At 36.2% G+C, this 20,755-nt stretch overlaps 1 protein-coding gene across 2 annotated transcripts; it reads right to left on the bottom strand.

The window, feature by feature from the left end:
- Positions 1 to 348: 348 nt before the first annotated feature.
- mfsd6a (major facilitator superfamily domain containing 6a) lies at positions 349 to 19,980 on the bottom strand. Of its 2 annotated transcripts, XM_087302081.1 has the most exons (8): positions 19,749 to 19,980; positions 13,865 to 14,856; positions 11,000 to 11,598; positions 7,938 to 8,035; positions 6,130 to 6,291; positions 5,941 to 6,039; positions 2,592 to 2,875; positions 349 to 710 (listed from the first exon to the last, which is right to left on the bottom strand). In XM_087302081.1, exons 2-8 carry the CDS (start codon positions 14,831 to 14,833, stop codon positions 537 to 539), a joined length of 2,385 nt encoding a protein of 794 aa, XP_087158207.1. In that variant the 5' UTR covers positions 14,834 to 14,856; positions 19,749 to 19,980; the 3' UTR covers positions 349 to 536.
- Between the last annotated feature and the right edge of the window lie 775 nt (positions 19,981 to 20,755).

Consider the following 20,755-nt stretch of genomic DNA (forward strand, 5'->3'; position numbering starts at 1 on the left):
AACCTCCGTATATATACAAGCAGAGCATTACAGTCTGCTTTGCTTGATAACACGACATAACTGACCTCTGATAGTTATAATGTGATATAATCTAATGCTAGTTACTTTAAACTTAATTAAAAAAATCCCCTTATAAAAATCTTTCACACCTACACCTACAAGTCAAAGGTGAACGTGTGAAAGTAAACAAGATGTAGATGTTAGGAAAGTGTAAATATTAACAAGGTTTCGCCTATTGAACTCTGTATAAATTGACATTTTCACATAGAAGATTATTATTATTAATATAGGCCTTGTGTTTGCCTCTGCTGCCCTCTAGAGGTGGATACAAGTAAACACAGCCACACGTTACACTTTAAAACCCACCAGGATTTATTAATATTCTTATTTTTTTTGTGCAAAACAACTGGAAATAAGTTAGAAGTCCTACAAGGCCATTAAAAAGTTTCCCGTTCCTGTGTTTTCCAACGTAGATTTAAAAAAAAAGTCTTAATAAAATGCAGTCGGTGGTTACCGGGTCAGTTTTGTTTTTGGTGTCAGCTGATAGGTTGTGATGGAGGCTGTGTATCCCGTGTTGGGACATCCAGCTGTGCAGTGGGTGAACCGGAGTGGTCCTGAAGGCCACTGGGAGTGTTTTCATGCTGCACAGCGTCGCTGAAGACAGGAGGTGATTGGTCTTCTTGAGAGTCCGAGCGGACCTCATCTGTGCCCTAGTTAGAGGAATAATCAGTTTAGCACATTTAATTAGCATCTCAGTAACGTGACAATGTTTTGTTTGCAGATTTTAGATCTTCCAGATGCTGAGTAATTCAGTTGACAACTTGTATTTAGTTCAAAAAGTTTGGGGAGTTTGTGTAAACATTTGATTGAAGACATTTTATTTAAAATATCTTTAATAATTAAAATTTTAAGTGTATTTCTTTCCCTCATTATCCCTATTAAACAAAAAAAAAAAAAAAAAAAACTAAAGCAAAGACAGAAATAAATAAAATTTAGACAATGTCTGTTCGAAAAACTAAAATAAAAAATTCTCTTTAGCATATTTTGGGTTTTTGTGCAAATAGTTTTTATTTTATTTTAGTTATTAATGCTTTTTAAATAGATTTTTATTTTACAGTTACTTTACCTTTTTAACAGCAAAAAAATGTGCTGTGCATCACCAAAAATAAATAACATAAAAATATTTCATATAATAGCACAATATTGCTGTTTTGGATCAAATAAATGCAGTCTTGATAAGACAAAAAATTAGTACTTAATATTATATGAGGTTGTAAATTGCTGTACAAAATCAGGGTTTCAGCAGGTCAAATTAAAGACTTTTAAAGACCATTTTGAATAAACTTATAGACTTATACAGGGCTAAACACTACAGATTTTTACTTGCCTTATCAAAAATATTCAAATGTAGTTATTTCTTATCCACATATATTAAATAATGTGGCAAAACAAGCAAACTCTGGTTGTAAACAAAATAGACAACTTTTAAAAACTGTACTGAACTAGATGTGTGCACAACAGTCTGTCCAGGCCAGTGTCCCCACCATAAATACATGGTGAACTTTTTAACAAATGTCATTGTGAGGAAGACATTTGAATCATATTGGTGTTAAACAAATGAACTATTAAACGTTCCATTGAGATGGATTGATGAGTGCTGGTCTGATTTAGAACACACTGGGATGCCTTTCGCTCATGTTTATCATCAGTGTTCTTTGGGATGCTTTGCTGCATTTAAACCCAGGCGATTTTGCAAAACGAGCAAAATTACCATTACAATAATTAATATTTTTACAGTTCTGTGAATGTGGGGTTTAGGGTTAGGGTAGGGGTAGACAGCATAAATAATACTCAATACCACTACTGTTTTTACGTAACTGTGATGGTTGGGTTTAGGGTTGGGGTGAGTGTAAACTTTAATAAAATACAAAAAATGGGAAGTTGAATAAATGGTAAAATAATTCTCATTAACTTCCGGCCACAGCCATATCCAATCTAGCAACAACCTTGCCTCGATGTATCATCTTCTTCATTGAATGAAAAAGAAACTAGGATCACCTCGACTGTTTTGCACTTGAGCGCCTTTAATTTATTGTAACTTCAGCAGCTTCGAGTACTTGAACAAAAGTGCCAATCTGATTGGTGGTGAAGTTTTTGATGTGGCGTGTCAAAACAAAAAAACAAGCATGAGGCGTTTCTTTAAAAATTAGGCTTTTACGCCTGGTGTTTTGCGTGATGGTGTGCAAAATCACATTAGCACCCTTTGTTTAGTCACAAGGTGTTAAACATCAACAAAAAATGCGAGCAAAAAGCGTTCCTTTGTGAACTGGCCTTTACATGGACATAGGCATTTTAAGACCTGTTTAAAATGATTTAGGACCTACAACACAATATTTCTGTAAATGTAAGACTTTTTAAGGCCTAAAATTTAGTTTTTAAACCTCTCAGACACCCTGGACTTTGAATACTCATTGAATTAATGTAACTAAATCTATGCGTTCTCACCTTTCTGCCATGGAATGCATGAAAAAGAGAAAACATGAATCATTTTTTGAACTGATATTCGTATAAGTGATTCAGCTCTGTTCTACCTGAAGTGGCTGGACCTCAACAGTGGGCCGTGCTTTTGCCAAGAGCACCATCTCTCTGATCTGGTAAACCAGGAGAGCGACCGAAACCCACGGAGAGCCGGACGGGACCCAGGCAGGTTTATTCAGATCCTCCTGCTCCTGCTGGTGTTGAGTTTTGCGGGCTGGAAGTTTGGGTTCAGGTCGAGCGGGTGCCGCCACGTCCGCTGTGTTCTGAACCAGATCGATGGTCGCGATAGGAACAGGGCTAGACGGGATAGGTATGTTCTCTGCTAGCATCTTGTCCTCTGTGGGGTTCAAAATATAAAATGTAAGCACACATTCAACATTTTTTTAAAAGAGATAGCTTGCAGGAAAAACAAATGTACAGTTGAAGTCGAATGTTTTTGTTCCCCAATTTCAGTTTAATAGAAAGAAGATTTTTTTCAACACATTTCCAAACATAATAGTTTTAATAACTCATTTCTAATAACTGATTTTTTTTTTATCTTTGCCATGATGACTGTACAAAATATTTTACTACATAGTCTTCAAGACACTTCTATACAGCTTAAAGTGACATTTAAAGGCTTAATTGGGTTAACTAGGGAAGATAGGGTATATACTGTAGGCAAGTTATTGTATAATAATATTGACCTTAAAATGGTTTTAAAATGATCAAACTGCTTTTATTCTAGTCGAAATAAAACAAATAAGACTTTCTCCAAAAGAAAAAAATACTATGGGATATACTGTGAATAATTTCTTGCTCTGTTAAACATCCGTTGGGAAATATTTAAAAAAGAAAACAAATTCACATGAGGGCTAATAATTTTGACTTCACCTGTACGTATAGAGTCATCCTTGATTCAAGTAAAATAACTGTTACTACATTTACATTTACATTTAGTCATTTAGCAGACGCTTTTATCCAAAGCGACTTACAAATGAGGACAAGGAAGCAATTTACGCAACTAAAAGCAACAATGAATAAGTGCTGTAGGCAAGTTTCAGGTCTGTAAAGTCTAAGAAGGAAAGTATTAGTAGTATTAGTTTTTTTTTTTTTGGGTACAGTTAGTGTGATATTCAGAGAGGCAATTGCAGATTAGGAAGTGAAGTGGAGACTAAATAGTTGAGTTTTTAGTCGTTTCTTGAAAATAGCGAGTGACTCTGCTGTTCTGATGCAGTTAGGGAGTTCATTCCACTAACTGGGCAGATTGAGCGTGAGCGTTCGCGAAAGTGATTTCTTCCCTCTTTGGGATGGAACCACGAGGCGACGTTCATTCACAGAACGCAAGTTTCTAGAGGGCACATAGATCTGCAAAAGTGAGAGCAGATAAGAGGGAGCAAGGCCAGAAGTCACTTTGTAGGCAAACATCAGAGCTTTGAATTTGATGCGAGAAGCAACTGGCAGCCAGTGCAAACGGACTAGCAGCGGAGTGACTAGATGCTGGTATAAGCCTAATTTACCATAAATGCAGGATAGGATAGACATTTTAAAAATAAACTCATTATGAAGAAAATGACATACTGTGTGCATAACCAAAAACACTCCTACTCTTACTCCTATTCAACCAAATGTCTGTTTGTTATACAACTTTAAGATTTATTTTTACTGTAAATATAGCATCCACACACCCCATTTCTTCTGTAAATAGTGTCGGTATTAATGATGTAAGATAATGCAAAAGGATATACAGTCAAAGTCAGAATTATTAGCCCCCCATTGAATTTTTTTTTTTCTTTTTAAAATATTTCCCAAATGATTATTAACAGAGCAAAGAAACTTTCACAGTATGTCTGATATTTTTTTTCTTCTGGAGAAAGTCTGATTTGTTTTAATTTGTCTAGAATAAAATCACTTTTTAATTTTTTAAAAAACATTTCGGTCAAAATTATTAGCCCCTTTAAGCTATATATTTTTTCGATAGACAGAACAAACCATCATTATACAGTAACTTGCCTAATTACCCTAACCTGCCTAGTTAACCTAATTAACCTAGTTAAGCCTTTTAATGTCACTTTAAGCTGTATAGAAGTGTCTTGAAAAATATCTAGTCAAATATTATTTACTGTCATCATGACAAAGAGAAAATATATCAGTTATTAGAAATGAGTTATTAAAACTATTATGTTTAGAAATTTGTTTAAAAAAATCTTCTCTCCGTTAAACAGAAATTGGGGAAAAAAATAAACAGGGGGGCTAATAATTCTGACTTCAACTGTATGTTGTTCTGTTACTGTCATGAAGAAATGTGTTTCCTCTTTTATCCCCGATTAGGGGATTTAAACTGGAAAAGCTGGAAAAGTAACAAATGTCTACTGATGTTGAGTATCTCTTTGCAATAAAAACTTGAAATAAATAAAAAGACAGTCTGCCTAAAATGATAATTGTCCTTTCAAAAAGCCAGGAAATCTTCAAAATATAAAGACATTTTTAATGAAACCTGAAAAGTTTTCTCAGCTTATTTTGTGGCATCTTTTAAGCTTGTCCAAGTATGGGGTTAAAAAGATCAAATGAAAGCACACTTGTTCAACATTTTTTAAGAGATAGTTAGCCTAAAATAAAAATGGTCCTTCCAAAGACATGAGATCTTCAAAACATCAATAAAGATATTTTAAATGAGGTTTTCTCACTTTATTTCAACATATTTGTTTAAGGTTTTTTTACCTACTGTAGAGCGGTGTTTCTTAACCACGTTCCTGGAGGAACACCAACCCTGCACATTTTCCATGTCTCCTTAATTTAACACCTAATTCAGATCATCAGCTCATTAGCAGAGACCGAAAGACCTGTATTGGGTGTGACAGACATGCAAAACATGCAGTGCTGGTGGTCTTCCAAGAACGTGGTTGAGAAACACAGACCTAGACATTGGACAGAAAGCTCAGGTGTCATTAAAAAAATCCTGAGGGCTGTTTACACAACATGAAAAACTGAAAACGTAAGCATTTTGGCTGTACATTTTCAACAGTCATCATCAGTGTTTTCTCATGTACATGTGTATTAGATGTTCAAGGCCACAAAATATTTGTAATAATGAACTGAAATAACAATTTGAAATAAAATCAGATTTTACTGAAGGATAATAATCAATGAATATGAATGTGGGCAGCACGGTGGCTCAGTGGACAGCAATGTCGTCTTACAGCAAGGTCGCTGGTTTTGAGCTCTAGCTGAATTAAAATAAACTAAATTGGCGGTAGTGTATGAGTGTAAACGAGTGTGTATGGGTGTTTCCCTGTTTGGGTTGTGACTGAAAGGGCATCCCCTGCGTAAAACGAGTTGGACAAGTTGGCGGTTCATTACGCGGTGGCAACCCTTGATAAATAAAGCTGAAGGACAATGAATGAATATGAATGTGTTGCTCACCTTTCTTCTCATTCTGGCCAGTGATGTACATGATTAATGAAAAGATGAGCAAAATAACAAGCGAGGCCATTCCTATTCCCCTGAACGTTTCGGCAACGCCTGAAAAAACAAGACATCCTCCAGTTTATATAGAGTACATCCTGGCATTAGTAATGCAATAAATCATTGAAGAAAAGTTAGCATTAATACCAAAGTAATTAACAAATATCCCGCCGACCATCGCTCCGCAGCCTCTGCCCAGGCCCAGATGGAGCCCCTGCAGGATACCCTGAGCCGATGTCCGAAGTGGAGGAGGTACAGCCGCGCTCAGATATGAGATACAAGCTGCCCAGACTGACGCATGTGTTATTCCTGTACAGGTAAACAATGCACAGTGTTATTATTACACATGGTTATGTTTTTTTTATTTTTTTTTATGTATCACTCCATGCTTGTGATAATTATTATGTTAGTAACTCTCATTATAGCAGTCATGCAAAAAAAGAGGATTTATAAATATACATTAATAAAAGGACAGATATTTGTGACTGTTCCACCCAATCTCATGAGGAAACGGAACTATTTTATGCATCATCAGAAAGTGGTAATTCCTACAAATTCATTCTTATGAAAATGTACGCTTTTTAAAAAGAAACATTAACCCAAACCCCACCGCTAACTCTACCCATCATTGGGGGATAAGAAAATCATACTAGAACATATGCAGGGCTCCCATTCTTCCATGAACTGCAGACTACAGGACTTTTTAAAGCACCATTAAATTTCAAATCAAGCACCTTTGTGATACACACCACCAGCAGCACATGTAGCGTTTTCACTTACACTTAATGTTTACATTAAAATTTCAGAGTAATGATGATGTTTTAAACATGCCATTTTCAAAAGTGTAGGCAGTTTTTAAACAGTTGTGCAAAAAAAACTTAGTTGAAAATTTTTAAATTTGTTAAATTCTATACTGGTAATATTCCAATGTGGTTTCTGAAATATTGCTAAATATTTCAGCATTTTTGTTCTATTTTTGACAGTGGCACAGTACAATTGCTGAAACAACACCATAAACAAGTTTAATTTCAAATTTAATTCAAGCTCTTCAGGACCTACATTTATTTTTAATAAGTGTTTTTAAGAAGTGTGGGAACCTTTAATAAGGATTTAAGAATTTAAGGTTAATAAGAATTAGCCACAAATTTAAAACGTTACAAATTGCTGTGAGATTGCGTTGACCATTTCCTTCTATGCACTCATATTTAACTTAATGTCTCTAATACTGATATGATCAAAAGAATAAATATATCAGCTCTACTGTTTTGTCAAATCCATTCCAAACAGCACCTAAGTGATAAACTAAATAAATAAAACAATAAAAAACACAAGTACACCAGTAAGAAAAACAAAATGAAACAAACAAAAAACAGCAACAATATTAAAACAAACCAAATAAAAATACTGAAATTTAACTGAACTTAAACAACAACACAAACCACGCAAAGGGCTGAAAGAAGTGAATTAATAAACTTAGCGAAGTTAAAAAACAAACAAAACACATCAAATATTCCGATTACTTGATCTGATGTCGATAAATAAAACACAATGTTGTTTAATAAGCTAACGATTAACTCCAGTGTGCAGTTATCCTTCAGTTCACAGTTACAAAAGTCTGTCCTGAAAACAAATTATATGTTTAAACTGAAAATTCCAGTACAGTAAAGTACAGGTGGCTAATATTAAACTGCAACAGACAGTGCTGTTTTTCTTTAAACAGATGAAGTCAAACAAAACAGTGTCTGTCCTGAATGTAAACAGACTTGATCCAGGCCTTCATTCCTATGTGTGAATAGCATTAACTCTTTAATGACTCTTTTCTTCATCATCATTTTGCCAAAGGAAAGGGTGGTGAAACTGACGTCAGAATGATCTATTGTCTTTTATGACTGAATTTACCACATTTTATTTGCTCCCTTCCCAGCAATGAAAACCTGATGACAGGTTATTCATACCTTGAAGTACTTCCATGGGCAGGACAGTCCAGGCGTTCTCCAGATACGAAATATAGAGGTAACGTGCTGTGTTACAGGCCAGGCCGATGTACAATACTCTGCCAGAGAAGAAATTAAACACAAAGTTATTACAAAACATCTCAACAACATGTATCCACTCCAAAAATACATTTAGTAAAAAAATAAATACATTTAGATAACTGTTTAGATGTAAGACAGTTGCACTTGAAAGTATAAATTCACTTACTAATAAAAATGACATTTTCATAATTGCAACGCATGCAAAAGCATAACAAAAACGTTTTTCATCTGGTTTTTGTAGTGAAATATAAACAGGGTGTGTTTTTGTGACTTTTACTAATTGAAACATGCTTTATTAAGATTTATTGAAGTCATGATGACTCATCTTATTTTGCTGTACAATAAAAAATAGTTAAAATTCAACCACATAGCTCATCACCAAAATTGTTACAGTTTATTGAGGTTATCTTTCAAAGCGAATCTATAAAGTATTAAATGATGTTGAAGAGGAAACTATAAATTTGTAGCCGCCTCTTACAAGAAATTGCATCACTCGAAAGGAGGTTAAGGGTGGGGGTCAGTGTGCGAATTATACACTGACAATCAGGGGGGTCAACTTTTTTCGGTAAGTTTGTAATTTATGCATTTATTTTTATTTACGTCTAGTTTATTATTTAAAGGAATTTAAGTTTTAAGGGTGTTGATGGATATTTAGTGTATTCTCTGATTGGCTTTTTCGGATGTTACCCTACAGTAGGTCAAACTTCAAACGTTATTATGCATCATTTGACTTTACATTCAGGCTAAATGTAGATAAACAACTATTTTACGAGGAAAAAGTCTTGTAAAGACGGTGCCTATCAGTGCTTTAGATCATCCAATTTCAGTTTTTTTGCTAGAATAGACAGATTGGCGTGATTATGCTTTCACAGTGATTTTAGGGGTGGTCAAATTTTATATTTATATTGTATATTATTTTTATTATTTAAAATACATATCAGAGCGAAATATTTCTCACTATTAAAGGACTGACCCCCCCATGCATCTTGTTTTGACGTCCATCAGAGAGGACCAAGCATGAATTAGGGGGGGTCAATCCCTCTGTACCCCCTTGTAATTCGCACCCTGGTGGGGGTGACTTATGAATTGATATTGATCTGTCAATCATTCAAATAGATGGTTTTCTCTATTATTTATTCAACTGCGAAAATAGGAGATAAAAAAAGAGCATAAATGTTCTCTCTGTAAAAACAGAGAGTGGACAGTGTAGCTGCTGTGCAATGCATTCTAGGCTTGGGCTGTTGCTCACAGAAAAAGGCTTTGTGCTCTTAAACCAAAGCAAACAATGGCTCACTGATCCCAGCGCAGACCTACAGGGTCGCATGACAGCGCTATGCACAAAGGCTCACTGATTCAAGGACAGGATCAAGTGAGTTAAAGACACAAGGTGCAGGAAGATGCTTTAATTATGATTCTTATTACTATGATGGTTTGATCCCAAAGCAAAAGCACTGATAATCTGAACGCCGACAGTTTGTTTAAGTAGAATTTGATGTTAGCATGTGGCTAAGCTAACAGCCTGATAAGCCAAATGAGAACAACAGATATGAATGTTTATACATGACCTTGCTTGGATTGACAATACTGAAAGCAACCAGTACACAACCACATCATGACTTTTGTAATGAATTCTGGTATTGCTTTATCCATGTGAAGGTTGTCTATGCCTTAGTGGCCGTTCACATAGAATGTGTTTTCCTTTCCAATGCGCTACTGTTTGATTATCTTACAATATAAACACACGGAAGTATGTGTCCGTCTCATTTGAAGCACCACGCACCATGCCAGGTTAAAAGATCATCAACTTTCACACTCAGCGCAGCTCACTGTCAGGTCCACAGAAGTGGACCAATCAGAAGAGCTTGAAGGTGGAACAAGCATTGCACGTTTCTGTTAACATGCACTCAGTGGCTGTGTCTGTATAGCCTTATTTTTAATGCTGTGCTTTTTTTTTTTTTCAAACCATTCCGAAACGTTGTGTCTAGCATTTTTAGAAGCAAAGACATGTGTGAATGAGCCCTTAGGGTGTACTCCCACTAGGTAATCTGCTGTCTCTGTAATAATCTTGTTACAGTTAGGTCCATAAATATTTGGACATTAACACAATTCTAGCATTTTGGCATATACACCAACACGATTTAAAATAAAACGAACAAGATGTGCTTTAACCATAGTCAGCTTTAATTGGAGGGTATTAACATCCAAATCAGGTGAATGGTGTAGGAATTACAACAGTTTGCATATGTGCCTCCCACTTGTTAAGGGTCCAAAAGTAATTGGACAACTGGCTTCTAAGCTGTTCCATGGCCAGGTGAGTGTTATTCCCTCATTATCCCAATTACAATGAAGAGATAAAAGGTCCAGAGTTCACTTCAAGTGTGCTATTTGCATATGGAATCTGTCAACTCTCAAGATGAGATCCAAAGAGCTGTCACTGTCAGTCAAGCAAGCCATCATTAGGCTGAAAAAACAATTGGATTGTGTTGGTGAATAGAGCCAAAAAGGTTTCGATGTCCAAATACTTATGGACCTAACTGTATGTGCAATACAAGTCAAACATACCTGCGTGGAATAGATTATATTTATGTATAGTCTGTTCATGAAAGTGCTTCTCTTTAATGAGGGGTACACATTTGGTACAAGGCAACAGTGCCTAATGTAAGTATGCCCTTATGGCCAAGACACACCAAGCTGACAGTCAGCTGTTGGGCAGCATCAGCCACATTGGTGAACGTCAGGCTAGTTTTTTTAGTGTGTTACATGTTGCCTCTTGTTGGCTTAATGTTGAAGGAAGTTTGCCCGATTTAGCATGTAGAATCAGTGTTGTACATAAGTGAAAGAGCGCTCAGATTCATCGTTTAGCTATGAATCAGAGCACAAGAACAAAAACTGAAGTGGAGAAAGCAAGCAAAGAACACAAGTCAAGAGTGAACACAACAGTCTCCACTTTTCAAAGCAACACACAATCACAAGAACCTTACCTGATGTGTCCTACTAGTTCGATGAATTTGTGGCTGGTGAAATAAGCAGCAAGTTCTGACACATGACTGAGGACAGAGCAAATACCAAATAGTGTTGTGGTTCCTGTCAGGTCCTGTAAATGCCAGTAAAGAAAAGTAAAAACAAATCCATAGCCAAAGCCCATGAACCAGGCCACGAATAACACTGTGCTGTACTGTACGCCGCACAGCAGTCGCATCAAGTCCCAGAAGTGAAATTCCTCGGCTTGGACAATTGTTGGGGTGTCCGTGCTCCTCGTTCCAGGAGAACCTCTAGGTTGGACATTTTCCTGTTGATTACCAACCTCTTGTCCTTCATTTGTATCATGGTGCTGAACATCAAACTTAAATTGGGTTGCCACGATCAGAGCGATTACCATTAACACGCCAAACACAATGAAGGCAATGTGATAGTTCTTGTAATTTTTCATGATGCACTCCATGTTGCCAATAATAAGGTTGGTGCTGGTGTGGTCAATCCAGATGCCAATGCAGAGCATGGCAAGACCCCAGCCTAGAGATCCCCACATACGCTGCAGTCCATATCTGTCACGGTGTGGACCCAGGTAGTGTAGTGTCACCTAGAACAATTCAAACCAACATTTTAGACGACTTCAGAGTTTCTACTGATTTAAAAGCTAAAAGTTAAAGCTAAAGAGTAATTTCTACTATAAGTTTCCAGATTTCTTCATGATTTATTCCTTATGTCCTTAGGGGGCTCTAACCCTAACCCTAGGAGCATAGATTTGTTCCTGATGTAACTAGCTGCAGTGCTACAAATCCTGCACAGAAAGGAACATGGCTTGAAAACATGTTAACACACAAAAATTTTATAAAACTAATTTTGTCTTTTGAACAGGTTTTGAAAGGAACACTCCACTTTTTTTGAAAATAGTCTCATTTTACAACTCCATTAGAGTTAAGAAGTTATGTTTTACAATTTGTTAATCCATTTAGCCGATCTCTGGGTCTAGCAGGAGCACAGATTAGACCAGAGGTTCTAAAACTCGGTCCTGGAGGTCTGGTGTCCTGCAGATTTTAGCTCCAACTTGCCTCAACACACCTGCAAGGATGTTTCTAGAAAGCCCTGTAAAGCTGCGGTCATACTAGACTTTTCTCCCCATAGACTTACATTCATACCCACGTAAATGTGTCAGACCGGAAATGCAAGCTCGTTTGAGTTTCGCAGTTCGCTGTGGTGCAAAGCTTAAGCTTGGTAAACTCTGACCTGTGAAATCGCATCACTTGACTGCGTGAGACCAATCGAGGATCAAAACATGACCTCTCTGGACAGAAATTTTAAATATGGACCAATTGCTCGCTTTTTCAAATGTCTAATCATATTGTTTAATCCCGCCCCTTATTGCAGCACCCTACGATGGAATTTCGCAAGCTTAAACTCTAGTGAGACTACAGCATAAGAGCTTGATTAGCTAGCCCAGGTGTGTCTGATTGGGGTTGAAGCTAAAATCTGCAGGACACTGGAACCCCATGATCTTTAACTTTCTTACTGAGTGCAGCTCATCACTATCAGCTCCACAGCAGTGGACCAATCAGAAGCATTGCAAGTTTCTGTTCACGGGCACTCAGTGGCTGTGTTAAGAGACCTGCATACTTTATGCTGGGCTTTTTTTAATTTTTTTTAATTTTACCGAAGCATTGCCTCTAACATTTTTAGAAGAACAGACGTGTTCAGTGTGATTCAAGCGGAAACATCCCACTTTCCCTTGTGAAGCCAATACGGAAGTAATTGAAACGGCAATTCATCGACTGGCATTTGGGGGCTGGCTGCAGAAACTCCAGACGTTCACTGACTGCCATGCTAAATTTTACAACTGATAAAATGTTTACAGCTTGGTACAAAAGATGTTTTGATGTATATAACTAATATTACCCTTCATGAGCACAGATTAGACCAGGGAGCATGATTAGACCAGGGGTTCTCAAACTCAGTCCTGGAGGTCTGGTGTACTGCATATTTTAGCTCTAACTTGCCTCAACACACCAGCAAGGATGTTTCTAGTAAGTCTAGTAAGAGCTTGATTAGCTATCCCAGGTGTGTCTGATTGGGGTTGGAGTTAAAATCTGCAGAACACCTCGAGGACTGAGGTTGAGAACCCCTGGTTTAGACTCTTACCACTCAAATTAACCAAAGAGCTTAGATAACTTTCATATTTAATGTTTGATTCTTTTGTAGTTATATTGTATACTAAGACCGATGGGAAATCAAAAGTTGTTTTCTGAGTTGATGTGGCTAGGAACTATACTCTTATTCCAGTGTAATAATCAAGTAACTTTGCTGCCACAGGTGCAATGATATTACAGGGATACAATGTGTAATATCAATGCTCCTGTAGCAGCCATGGTACAGCAACGACTGTGATAATGATACATGTGAAAATGTTTTTTGTTCCTTTTCTGGACTATAAACATCTCTGGATCATTGTTGTCTATGGAGGATGAGGGAGCTCTCAGATTTTATCTAAAACATAGGTCCCTACCTCAATTCCTGGAGGACCACAGCTCTGCACAGTTTTGTTCCAACCCTAATCAAACACAGCTGATCCAGATAGTCCAGGTGTTCAGGAGAATCTTGAACACCTTGATTAATTGGTTGCATCAGCTGTGTTTCATTAGGGTTGGAACAAAACTGTGCAGAGCTGTGGTCCTCCAGGAATTGAGTTTGAGACCCATGATCTAAAATATCTTAATTTGTGTTCAGAATATGAACAAAGGTCTCAGGGGATTTATTCCTAACACAAAGGTGAGTGTAGCTAATAACCGAATTTTAACTTTTGTGTAAACTAACCCTACCTAAGCTAATTTTGAAGAAAAAGCATTACGTACCGTATCTACAATTGTAATAGCTGGAGCACTGAAAAACTCGCCAATGATGATGACGAGCAGAATCAGGAGAAAAATGGCGTTAACCTGGTCCATGTTATACTCAGGGGGTGGCAAGTTTGGGTTGGTTGTGGTACTCTTGGTAGTGCTGCTAAATGTTGTGTTTGTGCTGCTGGGGGTTGATGTTGAGATGGACGTGCTTGGCTTGGGTTGTGTGGTTGTACTGGTTTGGTTAGTTTGTGTGGTGTTAGCCAGTTCTTCAGGTGCTGGGGTAATACTCAAGTTTGAATCTCGTTTGATTCGATGTTCAGAGATGTAGCCTGAAGATTGACCGGAGGAAAGGATGGTTCGCCAAGGGTATTGTCCAATCAGATCCCTGCGCCGTCTCATTTGACTAGTTGAACTAGTGTTGGGGAAGAATGTTTCATTAGAAGGGGTAGGGTGGACAGTTGGTACCTTGGCTGTCGTTGTCGGGATGGTCTCCTCTTTACATGCCATAATTGGGGGCTTCACAATGCCAATCCCAGCATTGAAAAGGATCCAGCACAACATTGAGAACAGCAAGACTGCTTTTCCTTTCCTATATCGATCTGCGACAATGCCCCAAAAAGGGGCACTGCAGAATTCTATGAAATATCGGATTCCCACTAGGAGACCACTTTGAGTTGGATTCATCCCCAGCTGCTTGTAGTACAGAGCAAGAAGGGGATGAAGGGAACCATAGGCGGCATAGAAGAACAAATAAAACACTTTTGACACAAGAAGGTGGCGGTTGACGCGTAAGAACAACCGTTCACAGCAGCTCATGTCGTGTTGAGGGGATGGAGTTGGCGCTGTATCATTTGGTACATCATTTTCAGGTGGTTGAGACGGTGACTGAATCTCAAGTGACAGGCGGTCAAAGCGCTCAAGGTGTTTCCTCTTCAGCTCCTCCTCATCTTCTGTTAAGATGGCCACTCTGTCGTCTGCCATCTTTTCTGGGGTGCTTGATATTTCTGGTAGGGTCAAAAAACATACAAAAGTATGGATTATTTTAAAAATGACATTTTCAATTTATATTGGATGCCATTTGTAAATAGGGTACTAGAGCTGCACAATATTGGAAAAAACTGACATTATGATTTTTTTTCTTTGCAATATATTGTGATATAAATACAATTTCACCAGTTTCACTATTCACAAAATTACTACTTTAGATTGATTGGGAGGATTTGTAGGGGAGAGAAATGTAAATATATTTATATGTAATTTATTCAGGGTGTCTATGGGGTCTTAAAAAGTATTAAAAAGTCTTAAATGCTACTTAAAAAACAAAGGGGATGCCTTTCAAAAAATATGGATGCCTCTAATGATCCTCTAACTCTATGAACACATCTGATGTATTTTCACAATGTGTGACCTTAACCACGGCATAACTTTGTGTATTATGTTTTTTGTATTTTGTTTGAATGTTTATTTATTTCTTTACTATTATTATTTATTTAATTTTATTTCTCTTTGCCTTTTTGCTGCTATACTTGTTTACTGATACATTTGTCTTTGCCCTTTTTTGTTTACGTTTGTATGTTCATTAAAACCAATTTAAAAAAAATGTCTTAAATGCTATTTTGCAAGGTATTAATTTTTTTTATTAAAAATTTTTTTTTTTTAATTTTGAATATGCAATGTATAGTTGTATGCTATAGTTTGCCTGAATTTAATCTGAGATTATTAGGATGCTGTGTAGTTTATGAAATTAATAAAAATCTCCAAGTTTACTGCAGTAACTGAGGCATCACCATTATTTCTGCAGCTCTATAGGCGCCAACCTGCTGAACTAGCTAAATTTAATAGATTTTTATTCAGTATATGAATAACCTTTCAGATTTGGATTAGTTTCTTACATTACAATGAAGTAAATATACTGTAAGTTAAAATCTCTCCAGTGTTTTGAGTTGAAACCTAAAATGGTTATAAATACTTAAATTGTATGGAAAGAGTCTTAAAAAAAAGGTCTTAAAAGATACTGAATTTCACTCTCTGATTCTTGTATGTACTCTATTATATACATTTCAGTGCTTCCAACAGGTTTTGAATATACTTGCGGTGGTAGCCGGATTAAAACACACCTTTTACACACAACATATGGTTACCTATATGCGACAAAAAAGTGATTTTTAACAATACTTTTATTTATTATACGCTATCTTTTCAATGGATTAACATTTTAAGAGTCATTTAGATCAAATAATTAATTATTTAATGTTTCTCTGACTCTTGCCACTGTGCACATGGTGTACTTAGGGTAAATTAGGCTTAAAATAATGAATGTAATTTATTAATTAAATAAAAATGTAATGCAAAAACACATACAACTGCTTAGAAATCGAAACCAAAAGCCAATTCCTGGATATTTTAGGAGATTTAGAAACCCCTGACGGACGCATTTTTAAGTCCCAAAAAGGTGCGTCTCTACAGAGCATGTGTGATTGTGTTTGGGAGTGTTGACAATTGACTGCACACATACAATGACAAGTAGGAAACATGTAGGGCGAGAGGAGATTTTCCACTTGTTAATCGATTGCGGATGTTTGGTTATTAAGCGAATACAAAAAAAGTGTAAAAGATAATGATCATAATAAAAAAATAAAGTGTCACCAATTATACCTGGGAGGCTCACCCAAGTAAAGTCTATGTGTGGGAAGCACTGCATTTATTGAACAAACAAACTATCATAAATAAACAATGGATCAAATGTTAAAGTGAAATAAACCACGCTTTATAGTTTTCGAGAGAGAGTAAGAGTATTTAGGTACAGCAATTGTCATATAAATAAATTCAATCAAATTAATTAGTGTGTGTGTGTGTGTGTGTGTGTGTGTGTGTGTGTGTGTGTGTATGTATGTGTGTGTATGTATGTATGTAAGTATGTAAGTAAGTATGTATGTATATATATATATATATATATATATATATATATATATATATATATATATATATATATATATATTTTTTTTTTTTTTTCAAATAGGGTCAATATGGACACACAAGTTTTACATTTACACATGATCACTTACTATAGTATCAAATTCCAATGCAAACTAAAGCTAATTTTTTACTAGCCATTTACTCCCCCACATGGTGTTTCTAAACGTTTCCTCTGTTGAACACAAAAGATACTTTGAAGAATAGTCATTGACATCCATACCACACTACCAAAAAAAACATGGTAGTTGATGAGTATGTTTACATGGACACTAATAATCTGATTTTCATAAGATTAAGACAATACTGTGATTAAGAGTCTACATGTAAAAGAGCAAATTATGATTATTCAATCTGATTAAGGTCATAATCAAACTAAAGAGAAATCAAATTATCACATGTGGAGTATGCCGATTTTAATCGCATTATTGAAGTGCAGTACATGTAAACACAGCAATCAAACTATTACCGTCATGTGGGATTTTCACCGCATTTTGCAACAGAATATTCCATATACACACAGCTGTTTGACACTATTCTCTGCACCTACCGAGTCAGTTAAGGACCACAGACACAAACACACACTTAAAAATGTGGAGTTTTTTTTTCTCCCATTCGACATGTGTTAGCACTTCCAGCAGTTCATACTCGCATCCAATATCTCGTTTGTCAAGGAGGGCATGCTTGAAATGTTCCTGAATGAAAGTGGAAGGGTCAAACTGCAACTTAAGTCCACAAATTAAAAATGAAACACCCGAAACTATATGAAATTCCAGAGGAAACGTAGATAGCGCGATGACACAATGATGGCAATCGAATTATGTGCTATAACATGAAAAAGCGTGATCATGAAAGGTCATTCAAAAAGAAACTCATGCAAACACCTTAATCATATTATTGTCATATTCAGGGGCGGACTGGGACAAAAATTCAGCCCTGGCACTGTAGCCCACATTACCACACAGACACAGCCCCATCCACGTACACGCATATTCCCTACTTATATTGGTGTACAGATGGTGAAATAATATAAGCAGTATTTAATAGATATTTAAACATTTAATGTATGTGACTGGAACAAAAACAACCCGTTGTCATTCTCTGCACCTCTACCTAAGGATTAAATACATACTGTCACCTATGCATCTATTTAATGTTTAAAGACTAGCTATGTATTCAAATGCCTATAGTACTACTATACATGTAGCTATAGGTTCTTTTGCATGTTAGACTATATTGCTAGTACAGTAGAGTACAGCAGTCTACATACGCTGAATCCCAAGTTATCTGCTGATAACGACATTTTAAAATGCTTGGGAGTTCTACGCTAGGCTTACAACTGTTAAACAGTGTAGGTTACTGTCAAAAATTGTCAGAATGGTATCAAAATTTCTTAGTATATCTTAGTATAATGACTTGAGTATGTATGAGTATATTTTCTGTTTTCTAATTACCTCTTCTACTGTGCTACTGTCCTCTGATGCAGCAGCCGAATTAAAACCAGTCGAGATTATTTCAGTTAATTTTTTGCATTTGGCAGCATCTGATTTTAGACCCCGTTTTTGGTTTCTTGGAGCTTTTCAGCACTGACTTTCCTTTATTTACCGTCCATCTCTGACAATTAGCTTAAGTTGCACTTACTGTATGTTTGACATTCTTGCCAGATTTTGGTTCGCATAACCTCTGATTAGGTGGGCCCCTCTCAAAACCAGCCGGCCGTCACCAATGGGCCATATGCGTAACATATAATTATAATAAATGCAATAATAATACTTATTAATATTACTATATTATAATCATCATCATAATATTCACATTTTGCAAGAGATAAAAGCTGACTGCTTGTAAAAATAATACATATTAAGAAAAAAAGAAAAAAACTGACCAGTCCACATTTAAAAACTGGTCCGGCCCTTCTGGCATTTGCCAGAATTGCCAGATGGCCAGTCCGCCCCTGGTCATATTCAGATTAGGGCAAATAATCTGATGACTGATGTCCATGTAAATGTAGTCAATGACTACCAGTTTCCAACATTCTTCTTAGTATCTTCTTTCATGTCCAACAGAAAAGTTACATCTCAAACAGGTTTGGAACAAGTTCAGGGAGATTAAATTGTAGTTTTATGTGAATTATCAGTTGAAGTTGTGTTGTGTTTTGATATTAAGATTTCTGTTAGCTTATTTGAGGATTCTTTTTATTAAATTCTCTTTGTTTTTAAGCTTTTTACCCCCCTCGGGAATTTTTATATGCGAGTGAACTATAATATTAACATAGATTTGCATGTCTGTTCTGATAGTTCAGCAGAGTTTTATTGCAGCAACAGAAGTATCCTATTCACAGTATGCGAATATTCTGTATGAATACCCAGATAACATACTACATTCTCCAAAAGAATCATACTTTCAAAACAATAACATCATGAGGTAAAAAGGCATTTGACAATATTTCACATAATGCAATATGTTTATTGGTGCATACTGGACATACAAAAAGTAAGTATCGGGCAGTGTATATTGGGTATTCATTAGTTACTAGGGTACATATTTTTTCATTTATTACAGGTGCATAACATGAGGATGTTTATTGCACAATGACGTCATCGAGGTTTATAACGCGCCTGTCTAAAACGTCATACTTTTACGGAAGTATCATAACTTCCTTAACTGCTTTGTCATTTAATAAAAGATAAACTTTATACTTCATTCGTTATTTAGTCTTACAACTAATTTTAGAAAGCATTTTCTTCTTTGTCTTACAAGAACATGGCCAAAACAGGAAGACCGGTCTAAAAAAAAACATCCCTTAGTCAAGTTATGCAGGAAATGGAGATGAAAAATACAAGACTCAGTATTTTGAATCGTTACATGTTTACAGTAAAATAGACACACACACGCGGAGTTAAAACAGTCATTGTTTATTTACCTGTAGCCTCGGCAGTTCCAGGTGAGTCGGTTACTTTGAAACAGTTCGATAATGCTGTTGGTTTTCGTCCATTTCCGATTATTATTTCGCGTGACGAACTGTGTTTTTTGGTTTCTGCCAGTCCAAACAGGCAAATTCCCCTTTATTTTAGATCCTGTCTAGGCATTTCTGTTGTTTGGTGGCGAGAATCCAGAGTTCACCTGCACACAAACTGACTTGGGGCTTACGTCATGAATAATAATGAAGTGCTGACGTTGCTCGGTATCTTATTTCTCTTTTCGAAGGCATGGCTTCTGAATAGTAATTCAAACGTGCTGACGTTGATGGACAGCCATCCAATCGTAAAGACCTGTAATTTGAATATCAAGTAGGTCGCTTCAATGAAAAGGAGGGCTCTTGAATATTTTACCATAAAAGACAATACCAATGGAGACACACAAGAGCTACCGTATTAATTAAATACCACAGTTTAGGTAAAACAACCATAGTTAAAACTATTGATCAAAACAATGGTATCGTAATGGATGTAAATTACCACCTGAAGGTAATTAAAAACATTATAACGCACATACTACTGTGATATGACAGGAATGTATTCGTAATAATAAATAGGATCAAACAAATACTGTTCTGCTACATCACATGAATTGGGCGTAGCTGTTTTACAAGATCAAGAAGATTCTTCAACTCCCTTTGTACATTGTTGCAAGCACTGTTGACAGTCAAATCGAGAATAGGCAGATCTGTTGTCCTCAAGCAACATGCTTTTTTTAGAGATTGGCACTTTTTTTAAAATGCTTTATAACTTTTGTTGCTATTGTAGGGAGTAGCATTTGCTGTTTTTGTTTACATCTTTATGGCTGAATAAATAGATCTTAAGTACTGAATTGCAGATTTTCCTCAGCCCTATTGCTTTATTAAAATATATATAATCATTATTATTTTTTTAAATAATATATCTGAAAAAAAAGTTTTGATTAGAAATATACATCTGCTTTCTGGATGAA

Source organism: Danio rerio, chromosome 22, assembly GCF_052040795.2.
Source record: "Danio rerio strain M-AB ecotype USA chromosome 22, GRCz13ab, whole genome shotgun sequence".
NCBI classification, from domain to species: Eukaryota; Metazoa; Chordata; class Actinopteri; order Cypriniformes; family Danionidae; genus Danio; species Danio rerio.